Source organism: Eublepharis macularius, chromosome 1 (assembly GCF_028583425.1).
Source record: "Eublepharis macularius isolate TG4126 chromosome 1, MPM_Emac_v1.0, whole genome shotgun sequence".
Lineage (NCBI taxonomy): Eukaryota > Metazoa > Chordata > Lepidosauria > Squamata > Eublepharidae > Eublepharis > Eublepharis macularius.
The window spans coordinates 212,959,971-212,972,850 of NC_072790.1; the positions used below are offsets into that span (position 1 = coordinate 212,959,971).

At 41.0% G+C, this 12,880-nt stretch overlaps 2 protein-coding genes across 5 annotated transcripts in view; one reads left to right on the forward strand and one right to left on the reverse strand.

Annotated features, from left to right (window-relative positions):
- The window catches only part of CFAP36 (cilia and flagella associated protein 36), a 28,350-nt gene extending 26,088 nt beyond the window's left edge, over positions 1–2,262 (forward strand). For both annotated transcript variants that reach the window (XM_054986736.1, XM_054986745.1), the window contains exon 10: positions 257–2,262. In XM_054986736.1, the coding sequence (XP_054842711.1) occupies positions 257–346 (90 nt within the window). In that variant the 3' untranslated portion in view covers positions 347–2,262. The remainder of the gene's footprint in view (positions 1–256) is intronic.
- A 1,731-nt stretch (positions 2,263–3,993) lies between these two features.
- PPP4R3B (protein phosphatase 4 regulatory subunit 3B) overlaps positions 3,994–12,880 on the reverse strand; it is a 44,521-nt gene continuing 35,634 nt past the window's right edge. For all 3 annotated transcript variants that reach the window (XM_054986723.1, XM_054986714.1, XM_054986706.1), the window contains exons 12-16: positions 11,540–11,709; positions 9,147–9,286; positions 8,840–9,024; positions 7,680–7,882; positions 3,994–6,481 (exon numbers count right to left, since the gene is read on the reverse strand). In XM_054986723.1, the coding sequence (XP_054842698.1) occupies positions 6,386–6,481; positions 7,680–7,882; positions 8,840–9,024; positions 9,147–9,286; positions 11,540–11,709 (794 nt within the window). In that variant the 3' untranslated portion in view covers positions 3,994–6,385. The remainder of the gene's footprint in view (positions 6,482–7,679; positions 7,883–8,839; positions 9,025–9,146; positions 9,287–11,539; positions 11,710–12,880) is intronic.

Genomic DNA, 12,880 nt, shown 5'->3' on the forward strand with positions numbered 1-12,880 from the left:
AGCTTGCAAGTGTGAAACCTCTGCAAACATGGGACATGAAACAGGTACAGATACGCTGTAAAGTGCGAGTGTGAAAGGTACCTTAGAATAGTGGTCTGTCAGACATCACTGAGTGAGTTTCTGGCTGGGACAATATTTAAAATGGGGCCTATATGGTTCATAGGGTTGGTTGCCATACTACAAAAATTTCATACTGGCAACTTCTGACTGAGGCCCCATTAAGTACGGCTTGTTAATGCTTTCGTTTTTGTTATAGGGACTGTCAGAAGAAGAAGAGCAAAAGGCATTAAAGAAGAAAAGAGTCCTTGCAGCAAAACTTAAAGAAGAAGTTATTAACAAGCGATAGTCTAGAGAAGTCATTTCTAAGAAGAGCTGGGGACAAGAATTATCTTTACAATATATTTAATCATGAACTGAATTGTTTGCTGTCAAACACCCTATACATTAATTTGATTTTATATATTCCAAAAGCAGTAATTTTCTTCACTAAGTTTTTTATTAGATTGGAAAGTAATGACTTGATTTAGAACACACTATCTATACTAGGTTTTATTGTTTCAGAACATTAAGCACTGTGTTTAGATTCCTAAAATTTTGAGTGTATGTTGCTGAATGTGGACATACTAGTGAGGACTCACAAGGACTTGTTTGGGGAGGGGGCACCTTATTTTCCACTCTCTCACTAGTTCTTCTTTCCCTGAAACTTCCATAGCCCCTCACCTTTTCCTGCTTCTCTCTCTCCTTCTCACCCGCTGCCCAACCTACATTTATCTGCCCCCGTCTTCAGCTTTCCTTTCTTCTCTCTGGCAGCCTCTACCTGACAAAACTATGGACCAGTTGCAAGGTGCTGGTCATTGGGCCGGGCCCAGTTGCACCACAGGGAACCTGCAAGGACTTTCAAGGGGCACCTCATTTTCCTTCCTATCACCTTCCCCCCACTCTTTCCCCCACCTTCTGGTATATCCTCATCTTTTCCTGCTTCCTTCTTTCCACTCACCCACCCACCAACCTACCGTTTATTTGCTTCATTTATAATGCATCTTCTTCCAAAATGGGGACCCAAAACAGCTTACTTCCTTCTCCTTTCCTCCATTGTATCCTCAGAACAAGCCTGGGAAAGCATGGATAGAATGGCAGGGCACAATTTCCAACCTTGCACAGAGCTCAAGCAGGCCCAGCTCAGTCATTCTGTCACAGGACCTGGCCCAGATGGTGTTGGAGTGCGCTTAATGGCCAGTCTGCCCCTATCTGTAAAGTAAATTAGGCTGATAATGTGTAAGTGGCCCAAGGTTACCCAGTGAGGTTACACAGCAGAATGGGGATCTGACATCCTAGTCTTAAAACTAACCACTGCATCACACTTTTGTGGTGTGGTTGCTGTTGAGCAGGAGCAAGCAGCCAGGCCTGGATGAGTCATGTATCAAGTTACCTGATGGTTGCTGTTGGGCTTAGCACTAGTGAGTCCTCCTCAAAGGCCAAATCAGCCACAGAAATGGCCTCCTTTTCTCCATCCCATCCATCCATCAACTTTTTATCTGCCCTCCCATCAGCTATATTTATTATTTACTTCATTTATATGTTGCCTTTGTCCCCAGTGGGTACTTAGAGCAGCTTACATCATTCTCTCCATTTTATCCTCAGAACAACCTTGCAAGGTAGGTTAAATTGTGTAACTAGCCCAAAGTCACCCAGAATGGGTATTCCAGCCTGAATCCCCCACATCCTAGTCCAAAACTCTCACTTTACCACATTGGCTTTTGTGCGGTGGCTGCTGCTGAATAGTAAGCAGCAGCCAGGCCTGGGTGAGTCATGAAAGTCAAGCGGTAGCAAGTTGCCTGGTGGTTGCTGTCTGCTCTGACCCTATAAGTCCTCCCTCAAAGGTCAAGACAGCCCTGGAAAGGGCCTTCTCCTCCTCCCAGCCTTTTACTGGCAGAAATCAAGCCTAGCAGGCTGGCAAAACTCTTACGGTTGACTTGCAGCAGCCACTTGAGAGTGTGTTTCTTAAAGCTACTGGCACTTCATTTATCATTTGGGTAAATGATAAATTTACCCCCCCCCTTTTTTTTTAAGTTTCAGATTGTTCTGCAAACTTGGGGTGTTTTCAGGTTTGTAGAAAGATCTGTCTTGTTCACATCTCCAATATCTGGCTTTAAGTATTCTTTGATTCGGCCAGGTTGAGAATTAGAATATACTCAGTTGATTTTTAAAAGTAAGAACTTGTCATAACTTGTAACAGCTTAGCATTAAAATGGTTAAACTCAACTTTCAATTTTGTGAGCTTTTATATAAAGCATCAGACTTAAAACTAAACAGAGAAATATTCTGGGGCTTTAGACAAACTGAATACCTATTATGTCTAAGGAATTTCATGCATTTCAGGTGAACTTAGAATCCATTACATACTTGTATGCTAATAAGCACCTCTTTTGTGTACATTGTGTGTTCCAACAAATTCTGCAAGGTCGTCAGCTGGCCCTGGGTTCTCACACCATTTACACTTGACAGAAAAAAAAGTTTAAAAATGATGGAAGTTTAGCATCCTTGCACTCTGCATTAGAAACAGGTATATGCTAATATACGTATGAACTTTTATACTATGATGGTCATTTATAGCCTGTCTTTCTCACTGGGACTCGAGACAAACTCCAAGCACGAAAAATAATTTCAATCAGTAAGCAGGTTACAGGATACAACATCTGAATCTTAATAGCCAAGATTCCTAGTAAGGCAAAAGAATGCAGTTGGGCTGAGATGGTACAACTTGGAAAAAACAAAACAATGCATGTATACATATTTGTCTTATAGGAACAATTCAATCAGTGTAGGAAGACTTTACCCTAGCAAGTCACCTCCTGAGTTGATCTATCACTCTACAGCTTTGCATCATCTACAAGAATGCCCTCCTGAAGAATTCTGTTCTGCACATTTTCCAAATGGAAGCTTTGGAGTCTTCCTGATAGCATCAGGCAAACACTGCACATGGCACAGCCTGCATCAGTTCTATCTGTAGAGTGGAACTTCCAGGCTTTTGTTGAGATAACCAAGGCCTTAACGGCTTTGTCGGTGATAGCTAGTACCTTGTATTGAACCCAGTAACTGATCAATATCTGGAGAAAGGGAGCAATATGCAAATTCCACTTACTGCCTGATGAGAGCTAGAGTGTTGCATTCTGTACCAACTAGAATCTCCACGTTGGCTTTGAGGGCAGACTTATGTAGATGGCATTATAGTAGTCTAGCTTTGGCATAGCCATAGCATAAATGCATGTGGCCAGGTCAGCAGTTGGGCGGGGGGGGCATTTTCTGAGCTAAGTGGAGTTGGTAGACTGCCTTTAAGCAGTGGCTTCTACTTGGTTCTCCAGCAATAAAACTGGGTCAAGTTTCACCTTGCTGACTCAGCAACTGCAAATAACAAGGCGGCGGGTGGGAGGGGGAGATAAGCCATGCTTCTGCTTTTTCCTTTCTTTTGCCTCCAACTCTTCCCCAACTCTGCTGTTCCATTTGCCACCACACTATAAAGTATTGTTTGTTGGGGGTTGCTAGGCAACCCATAAAACAGCAGGTAAGATCTTACAACATAGCATCATGAGGTGTCATTTTTTAACATTTTTTTTTTACTTCTCAGATTTTTCTGAGGTTTCTAGAGAAATCTCCCCAATCTACATGACCTCATTGTATAGAATTCTTCAACATTCTGGGGTCACGTTCAGAATTAAGTGGGGGGGGGGTTGTTGTAAAGAGGTGCCAATATTCATAAGATTGAGCTACCAAAACAGTTTTTACATTGTTAGGCTCAGTTGCAATTACAGTGGGGACATGAATATTGAGAGTTTCAGTGGGGTCAGCAATGTTGGTTTGCAGAAGAGCAAAATGTTAGTCCTGTAGTTGCTTACTCATAATTTAGAATGTCTAAAATATCACTACTGTCCCACTGCGTCTGAAAAACTACACAGCTTTCTTAAAGTTTTCAAGACAGTAAGGAAACAGTCAATCCACATTTCATGTAACTTTTTATTAAAATAGTATTTAACTGAGACATGTTGGCAGATGTAATCTTCTTAAAAAATTGGTTGGGGGACCCCAGGCATTTGAAATGTGGGCTGTCCTGTGGCAAAACACAACCAGCATATAAACTGAAGATTCAGGAGGGATAAGAGGAAGGTGCATCCGAGACAGACTGTATTACTTGAAAGAGAAGAACTTTGTCATTCACAGCATTACAAATATTTTTGAAGCGTTCAGACACTGGCTGATGTGTCATCTATTGTTTACACCAGAATATTAAACCTCCCAGATTTTTGCTATAGAGCCACTTGTGAGCTGATCTGCATGTGTTTTTAAAGCTCCTAACGGTCTTTGAAACAGAAAGGAAGAATGAGAATCCAAATGGGTTTTGAGATTGTTTGCAGTGACTTATTTAAAAGGTTAGGGAACAGACCAGGAGAATTTCACTCTGAGGGGAAATGGTACATTCTATGCCACCTGAGCTTCCCAGTGATAACCACAGTGCTTTGGAGGAAATACCACTTGTGGTAACAGAAGAGAAGTCTGTAGCAATAGCAATAACACTGTGGCACCAGCTGTATTGTTTTCCTGGTCACTTCCACAACAAGTAAGTCTCTGTTGAAGGAATAAGGAGGAAACCCCATTTGTGGTTGCCTGGAGCCCCCAGAGGGGAAAAAAAGATAGGTCCTTCAGGCCATATTAACTGTCAGTCATCACAATTCACTGCATCAAATCTAGGAACATGCTTCGCTTTGCTAGATTTGGTTCAGTGGCATAGAATGATTAAATTGTACAAATAACTATCTTATTAAAATCTTCTAAAATGGCCACATTTCAAAATCTGAATTAACTTACCATTTACAACAAACCAAACAAAACCAAAAATTATGGAATTACAGGGTCACATTTTAATTCCTGAATTTTACAGTTCAGCATTAATATCACCACATGTATACAAATGGGTGTAAAACAAGTACAGTGGTTTTTTTCCAATACAAAATAAACTTCTGTTTTATGGAAAAACTATACTTCATATCTACACAGACAGCCCATCTTTTGCAAACAATAGCTAAAATTAAAATTAACTACAAAAATCTCCAAAACAGGGAAACTGTCAGTAACTGTTCCAGGAGAAATGGACCCATAAACACATTACAAGAGTGATCTATAATGGTGGATTTCCGCTGGTTTCATAGTTTGGATCACTCTTGACACAATTTGTAGTTTGGGGAATTTCTTCTGCATGATCTCAGATCATATATGGCCAAACTAACATTAAAATATTTACAGTTCACTTGCTCTGAAAATAAAAAGGTCTCAAAATGCTTGCCTCCATCAATTTCGCCTAATGTACTTTTGAAATTTACTTAAATACATGGAATGTGTTAAGCAGCTGCCTTTGTCCTATATGCCAAAGTGCTGCATGGTGACTCTGCCTCCAAAACTGCTGTTGGTCAAAAGCGAACTCTGCCACTAAATTCAGCAGCACTCAGAACTTTCTGACAGCATTTCACAGCATTCTTTCTCACGCCTTGCGAATGAGAAACGCAGATGGCTCGAGGGAAACCTTTCCTGAAACTAGCAGAGAGAGTGGTTCAACTCAACCGGGTTTCCATCAAATGCCATTCCCAGTTGCAACTCGGATGCCATTTCAAGTACAAGGGTTTATTGATGGTTTCAAGAGTTTCTTTTTGACTGAAGATCATGGGTACTGTTTTTTCTGGAGAGCTTCTTCCGATCATCCACCATTCTGAACCCAGGCTTCTTTTCTCCTCCCAAAATACGGAGTTTTAGTTGGGGGAGGGGGAAGAATAATTTTGCCACTCAGCATGCACTATGTAGCAGGATGTTACCCTCTCTAATTTGGCTGACTGTGCAAATAGTGGTCCCCAATCTCTGAATTCATTTTTATGGAAAAAAGAATCATTTTAAAGAGGCAATTGCTAAAAAAACACAATGGACAGCACCATTACGAAGTTATGTTACTAGATCTGCAACTGAAGCCTTACAATTTTCTTCTAGCTTGGATACAAACCGGGGAACCCCTGCAATATCAACAAGTTACTTTTCCCATCCCCATCCCCTCACAGAACCCAAGGCATTCTTTTTTTTAGCTGCAAGCTGTCATCCAGATGCTGATTACTAACCCACCATTTCAGTTTAATTTTTAACAGCCTGAATGGCAGACTCGTTTACTAGAAAGAGATTAGGCTCTTTGGAAGTCTGATATTCTCAGAACTAAACCCTTCTAGTAGTTTCTTTTGCTACTCCTTGTATTCTCTTGTATTTTCCAGGGAGAAAGCTTTCCGAGTCAGACTATTTAGCTCAAACAGTCACAGCGTTTAAGCACCCACAATTAAAGAGTCTGTTTCAATTATTTTTAAGAGCCAAGACGAGGTCTTTTTCTTGGAGATGTTTCCTCCTCTTCATCCTCCTCCTCATCATCTGGATAATCCACTAGACCAACTAAACTTCCCTGCCAAATGCAAAGAAAAAGCTCACATTTGAAAAGAATTCCCAGAAATAACTGCTGTGAAGATATCTTGTTAAGTCTGAAAACAATGGGGAAAAATTAAGAACCACCTTACAACACAGTGGCATGCCTGGTATAGAAAGCTGTGTTCTATAGGAAAAGCAGAGTAGGGAACAGATTTCAAAGCATTTGAGGTTTCATGTCCTTGTTTTCACCTGATTAAAAGGCACATGGGACAAATATCTGAATCGTAATTTACAGACTATGATTTAGGTGTCATCTTACCTTACCCATGCCAATGGTATGTTCTTGTTTTACAGAGTCAGAGGATTGTTGGAGGCTAGGACTATCCATGCCTATTGTCTACGATAGCTATGTGGAACATCTATGACACAAGGCAGGATAATTCTGAACATCAGATGAAAGGGATAAACAATGGGGACAGGCTGCTCTTATTTGTAGAGAAAACAATGTTAAGAGATCTCTTAACAAATGTGTGCGCACACAGCCATGGTCATGCTTTCCAGAGACCTGTGCAATGGATAATGTCTAAACCGACTCAGGAACTGTTATGCAATAATGAAGACAGTAAAAATGTCTCTTGTGGGTCAAGATTTGCTGTGCTCAAAGTGTGTTTGAACTAAAAATGAAACACTTTAACCACAAGGATTCCCACCCAGGAACACAACTTGCTGGCACCTGGAATGTATATTAGATATGGTCATGATGACTGCCCAATTAACAGAAGCAGCCAATTCACAGATTATGACATGGTCTCAGTATTTCTGCTACCTCTATGAACTCCAACACTGAGGCCACTGTATTTCCTTAATATTATACGGACAACCACCACATTGGCCAAGTATATTTTAGATGTTTTATCCTCCACGACCTTGCTAGAAATTCAGATGACCAACAAAATACAGCACTGAAATAAAAAGGGGCACGATGTGCCAAAAATTCTACTGTCACAATTCAGCAAGCATCTCAGGACAAAGGACAGCCTAATATGAGAAGTTTTGAGATATGTTTTATAATCCCAAAATGTTAAACTGGACAGTTTCAGACATTAATGCCACAAAGATTTTACTGAGAAAATCCTCTCCCACATCACCCCCAAGGGTCACCTGAATTTGGATGTCTGGAGTTTTCCCCACCATGTTGTCATCTTAACTGGAAATCCATGTATCAGTTTGCTCACCTTTGTGGCCGTGACTGCTGAAGTCAAATTGGCATTTTTTGAGGAGGAACCATTTGAGCTTGCTGGCGATGTCTGAGCTGATACAGATTTACTGTTTGTACTACTTGCTCCATTAGTTGCACTAGCAGAGTGGGAAAAGGTGAATTTGAAGCCGCCTGCTGATGTCCTTTTGGGGAGATTCTCTTTGTCTTCACTCTCTTTTGCTAATGGAAAAACAATTTTAATTTTTAGTGTAATCACTGAGAATCTAAAACCCCCAAGATGCATACAACATATAAAATGACAAGCATTCTGCCTATTTTTCACTTTAACAACTGTCACTTTGCTATTTCATCAGAACTCTGCTGCAATTCAGACATGGCAACTCCATAAAACATATTCTTCTCATGTTGGGCATAACAGAGCTTCTCAGGAGGCAAGCTTATTTTGGATGGCAGCTTACACATGAGGCGTCTAAAGCTCACTGGCGCAATCACATCAGCCAGCCTCCCTCCCTCCCTCATATTTGGGTGAACTGGCACTTTGATGTAAAGGCCACATGGCCGCTGCAATTTACGCAGATGCAGTATCTCACAAATCTGCCACCAAGATCATACAAATCTTGCTGTATAACTTTGCCCCGCCCTGACCTGTATAGTCCAAGTGAGCCTGATCTCATCAGATCTCATAAGCTAAGCAGTGTCAGTTAGTAATTGGATGGGAGACCTCCAACAAAGACCAGGGTCGCAGAGGCAGGCACTGGCAAACCACCTCTGTTAGTCTCTTGCCATAAAACCCCACCAGGGGTCTCCATAAGTCAGCTATGACTTGAGGGCATTCTTTAACTTTGCCCAACTTTTAATTTGGGATATTGTTTTGGTTGGGGAATAGACGAGTTTCAAAACTGGCACTGCATGAGGGGAGGAAGATCACAGAAAAGGCTTGAGAACTGATGGAGTTCTTTCTCTCTCCCCCCCCCCCCCCCATCACAAATTAACTTTACCTGGCTGAAGCTGCTCACATTGTTTTCCTATTTCTCTCTGCAACCCTGATGGAAAGATACTAATTTCCTGGGATTTTAATGCATTTCTAAAATTGTGTAATGACAATGGCACTGTTGAATCTCACAATTTGCAAATACACAGAAGACCCCAGGTTTATACAGCATCTTAATAAAATACCTTTTTTTGTTTCCATAAACTTCTCATAGCTATCTGGAAAATCATCCTCAGACTTTGATTTCTCTACAGGGGGTATGACAGCTTCACCCTCCTCCTCCTCATCTTCATTGAACCACATTTCTTCATCCTCCTCCAAGGCTCTCGCATCTCTGCGAAACCTGTTGCTACGCAGTATAGATGGGACACTGCAAGACATACCAGTTTATGGTGAGGAACAAGCAAGACAACAATGCTTCAAGGAAACTGTCAAAAACATCAGGCAGTTTCAGATTTACACCCAAAACTTCATTTCAAGATGTGTACATACCTGTTCAATTTTTGACTTTGCCGATCTTTCTCTTGCTCATATTTTGTCTTCAGTCCTTTAAACGTTTGAACATATTCAATGGATTCAAGTGCCTTATAAAAGTTTTCAACTATATGTGCAGTAAGTGACTTGATATCTTCCTGCATCAATACAAAAGAAAGTTTATTGCCACCAAGCTGGAAAAGATGAGAGGCATCAGTATGAGCTCCTTGGTACAATTCAGTTACCTGCCACCCTTTCCATTTGCATTAAAAAGGATAAGTTAGGCTTGGAATGTGCTTGTAATTTATGAGCCTCTACCCCTTGCAATATGTTCTGTGCCTACACAGACAACGAACTCCAGGTGATTCAGCCACACACATTCTGAGTTACCCAAAGTAATGAACAGAATACTTAGGTGTTCAGGGAACTTTACACGATTACATCCAAGGTTTCTTCAGCTTCAATTAACCTTCCACTCCACACTTAAAATGTGGAAACAAATGGAATGATAAAGTAAGCTACAAGGTTGTTGTCTAAGGATGGCTGACCCCTTCAGAATACTATTGGTCAGTGAAAGCCATAGTCTTCATGTGACTCTCTACAGGTGTTCTTTAGAGTTCTGGGTAAGTTCTCAGCATTAGGTGCATTGCATCTATCTATAAAGAGCTGGGAGACTTTGTTCTGCGTACTGTAAACAATTTATTATTTTTATCTTGCCTTTTCTTCCAGTCTCACGGCAGCACTCAAAGTTTCCCCTTCACAATAACTCAGAATTAAGCTGAGAATACACGACAGACCCACAGGTCACCCACTGAGATTCACAGCTAAGTGGGGATTAAACCTCCCATTTCCCCAGTCCTTGTTTTAGCTCCTATGCCACACTGGTTCTCCAATGGAGATATCTATCTGCAGTGGGGGTGGGTGGGTGAAGGAGTTTTCTCTATAAGGCTGAAAACTTCATTTCCCATAGATTTAGAGAAAAGCCAACAATGCTGTATGCCAATAAAAATATGGGACAGAGTGGGATTTTACAAACTAACAGACTGTTAGAATCTATTCTAGTGATTATATTTTAACACAACTGGAAGCATATTGATTTACTAACCCAAATTTCTCAATGTTCATTGAACACCTCCTTTCTTTATTGAGCTGTTTGTCCAAGGAGTAACAGACATGGATAGGTTTGTACAATATACACATCCTTGTGCACAAGCAGTTATGTGCACAATGTGGTGAACATCATGGATATTCTGTGTAAAAACAGCTTATACTGTTAGAACCTGCTAACATATCCTGGGGGGTCGGGGGTGGAAATCAGTCTTGAGAGTGAAAGTCAGATCCTTTCCTTTTGCACTAAATATTTATATCCCACTCTAATCAGTAGAAATACTTCTGCAGTTAGCTGTGATTCCCCTTTATCCTTCAGTGTCAATCTATTCACAGAGACTACCAACAATGCACTTGGAACCCGCCTTCAACCATATGAACCTGAAGACATCCACACTATTCAGCAGCTGTCAGAGACACTGCATTCCTGAGGCTGCGAGTAGTAGCCATGCTGAGATGAAAATAAGCAACAGCAGACATTTAGAGGTTTCTATGGCTAACAGTTTTTTCAGCAGAGGAGAGCATTACTTTTATTCTAAATAGCTCAACCTGTCGTATTATAGTGTAAGCATATCTCTTGTGGTTATTTTATTTCATTTATTTTTGCTAAAGGTAGATTACAGAATATAAAACAGAGATCAAAGAGCATCATCTAACACTGCAGTAGGACTAAAATTACAGAGTTGGCCAACAAAAAGGGGAAAAAAAGCACAGCTGAAGGCATAATGCAGAAAACGAGTAACAAAGTTAGGAGACAATAAAAGGAAGGTGATACATACAAAACACCCTGCAACAGTTTGCACACCTATCCCTTATACAACAACCCCTCTTACTTTATTGAAACATTCTGCATAGAAAGGCTACTCACAATGGATAGCCATTGTCAGATGCTACTTTCATAAAAGCACATGAGAACTAAGCAAGTGTGAATATCAATTATATTCTCCCTTCCTAGGCAGAAAGCAACATCTGAACATATTCATTTGTATTTAAGAATTCTTTCTAAATCCACCATCTGTCCCTTGAATGATCTGTGGACAGGAGGATCCCAGGTTACTGATGATCCCTAGGTTGAGGCAGGGCAGGGGAAAAAAATGGAGAACGGGCATGCATAAACTTAACACTCCAACCCTTTCACCTTGGTAAGCTGCCTTAAGCAGGTTTCCTAGAGAGGCCACATAAATAAAAACAGCTTCAAAAAGTCCCTCAAGATTTTTCAATTCTGTTCTAGCTTTTAATCATAAGACTTAAGCTTATGCATGCCTAAAAAGTATTAAGAGATAAAATGGAAAAATACTACTTACCACTCTGATGAATTCAAATAGTTCAATGACTGCTGAATTAAGCAAATTGTATCTAGTTCCATTATCTAAAAGAGCATTTATGACTGGCTCAAATAAGTTTCCTTTGGTGATATAACGGTTATAAAATTCATCCTTTAGGCCAATTATCCTCCTCATGAAACGAAGAGCACCTACAACATTAACAAATGTTCATCAGGGTCTTTTGAAGTTCTCAAAGCCACATTTTACATCTTCAACACTCCTGTTCCCTTGTGATGCGTCTCTTTGAGTGGCCTTAGGCAAGTTATCTGCTAGCCTATTTCCCTTCCTGGTTTTGAGGTGTCAGGTCGAAATGTGCCTGATTGCCCAAGCCCTTTCACTCATGATTCTCTTCAACCGAGTTCTCAGGTGTTCTTTTAAAAAGAGCATGTTTGGGATTCGGTTTCGTTTTCCCGGCCATGTTGGACGCTCCTCTCCGCAGGTCCGGGAGGAAGCACCCGAGCAGCCTGACCAGGCGGTTGACCTGCGAGGGTTAACCCCCAGGACTCCCAGTGAGGGGGTCAGGGTCCGGAGCGCGCCGGGAAGAGCCCCCTGAAGTCGATGCAGGGGGTAAATTGCCTGTTTGCTCCTACGGAAGCCAGCAGACTTGCACAGCACATCGCGTGCTGCCGGGCCATGGAGAATGGCAAAAAGCAGATTTAAGGTGGAAACCTGTAAGTAAGCGGATCCCTTCTGTTACTCTAAGCATATGCCTTCCATCTTTCTGAGGTCAGTAAAATGTGTACCCAGTTTCCTGGGGGTAAAGTGTAGATGACTGGGGAAGGCAATGGCAAATCACCCTGTAACAAAAGTCTGCCAAGAAAACGTCTAGATGCGATGTCCCCCTATGGGTCAGTAAAGACTCAGTGCTTGCACAGGGGTTACCTTTACCTTGTTTCCCAGCCTAACCCATCAATTGAACGCTACTCTGTTTCTTGAAAAAAAAAAAGGATATATTTTGAGAAAAATGTTTTATCAATTCAAGGAACGAATCAGAATGTGCTTATTTTTTCTCTCAAATGGCTTTGTAGCAGAGTTCCAGTCCAAATTAGGACAGGTGGTTGTCGTGAGATCAAAAATAATCTGAACACTTGTTAAAAACCAGTACTTGAACACAGTGAAAAGAATTATACACAGTACTATGTGTACTTCCTATTTTGCTAAATTCAGTCTGTTCCTGCTAGTCACAAGAGGAAGACAAAGCTATAAGGACACTGATGCCTCAACCTCTAACTACTGAAAAATCTTATTCAGCATTTCTTTGGGCTTCAGCTTTGACAAGGCATAACCTACGCATTTTTGAAGGCAGGAATCTTTTTAAAA